At 45.1% G+C, this 1596-nt stretch overlaps 1 protein-coding gene across 1 annotated transcript in view; it reads left to right on the plus strand.

Annotated features, from left to right (window-relative positions):
* The window catches only part of LOC101859413 (patched domain-containing protein 3), a gene marked incomplete in the record, with an annotated part of 35241 nt that overhangs the window by 15638 nt on the left and 18007 nt on the right, over positions 1–1596 (plus strand). Inside the window, 1 exon segment of the mRNA XM_013083382.1 lies at positions 893–1013. Coding sequence (XP_012938836.1) covers positions 893–1013 — 121 coding nt within the window.

A 1596-nucleotide genomic window follows, 5' to 3' on the forward strand; every position in this document is an offset into this window, starting at 1 on the left:
GCACACACACACACACACACACACACACACACACACTCACCCCCCCCACACACAAATAAAGAACAAAAACAAACATGTTGGCAAATTCAAATATTCTATAGCTGGAAACTTTTTTCGGTTATTGAGTGAACGTAATGTCAGCACTGAAGGGAAAATAGCAAACAATATTATTGAGCCAACGCCTGTGGTGTCATTTTTACGCTCACGGGGTACCCACTACGGACGGGATCGGCCGATCGGGCCGATCGCCCGACTCGACCGCCTCAAAAACAAACGTCTTTGTTTACAGTTTCAGGCGATCGAGTCGGGCGATCGGCCCGATCCAGCTGTAGTGGGCGCCCCGTAAGGCTTGCACGAAAAGGACGTGAGCTGTATTCCCCCGAGAAATTTAATTTTTATCGAGATTTTGCGTGTTGCCGCTTGGGCTGGTTCCAGCGCGTGTCGAACCTGACAGACGGAGTCAAACCGTGGGGCGAACTGAATAGTTTTGTTGTTGTTATTTTTTACGCCCACATCGCCACTAGATCTATTTAACTCATTTAGGAGGTGGTAGTACATCGATGCAGAAATAGCTGTACGTATGAATAAAGTGGGTGCACCCTTTGGAAGACTCAGAGCAAAGGTTTTGGACTGCTATGACATTCGTACAGAAACAAAGTTGAAACGGAGATGGTTGAAAGTCTACAATGCTGTTGTCCTCCTGACCTGGACCGTGAACCAAAGCCATACCAAGAAGCTCAAACTCAATCATCTCTACTTGAAGTGTCTCTTTGAGGGTATCTGCCACTTCTGTATTTTTCGTATTTTTTGCATGTTTTATTTGAGCTTCTGTTTTTATACCCAGAATCTTCCTTTCCATTGAAAATTTCGTATACTTGCCCCAATTTTCCAGATAAGCTACGCAGTTTCCCAGTCTCTCAACCTGGAGCTGGACAAAGGAACCAGCGGGGACATCTTCTACTTCTCCCTCACCTTCACCATCATGATCACCTATGCGTCCATCGTAAGCTCAGGTGAGATTCTTGTTTCGTTGTTTTCATTTCCGGGGGAGGGGGGGAGGGCGTATACCTTTAACGCTGGGCTAGTTACAGTAACAGGTGGATGACAGGGACAGATCAAGATATGTAAGCTTTTTAGAGAGCATCCCAGCAAAGGAATGAATGAGAACCATGAACGCCGATGTCTGTCGCAGATCTGGCATTTGTTGATGAGATACAATTAGTCGTTTTTAAGTTTCTCTATGCAGATGCTTTATGGCCCGGTTACACGTAACGATAGATTGTACAAAAACTGGACGATAAAGCGATCATACGATAAATCGTCAGGTGTAACCACAAAATTGTACAAAATGTGGACGATTGAACGGTGGTTTGGAGACTCGGTCGAGAAATCAAGCGCTGCCTGATATTTTTCGCGCGATCACGGTCACACTTGAGGAAGACGCGCTGTGACGTAGATTCACTTTGAAGTTTGCCGCCGCGCGGAACTAAACTCACGGCTCAAAATTTGTAAAATAATTATCGTAGATAAAAACTGATTCAGCGTCTCAAAGTAAGCAATGTTGTTCGCGAAGAACCTGATTTGGTGCATTATATA

This window comes from Aplysia californica, unplaced genomic scaffold (genome assembly GCF_000002075.1).
Source record: "Aplysia californica isolate F4 #8 unplaced genomic scaffold, AplCal3.0 scaffold00228, whole genome shotgun sequence".
Classification (NCBI taxonomy): Eukaryota; Metazoa; Mollusca; class Gastropoda; order Aplysiida; family Aplysiidae; genus Aplysia; species Aplysia californica.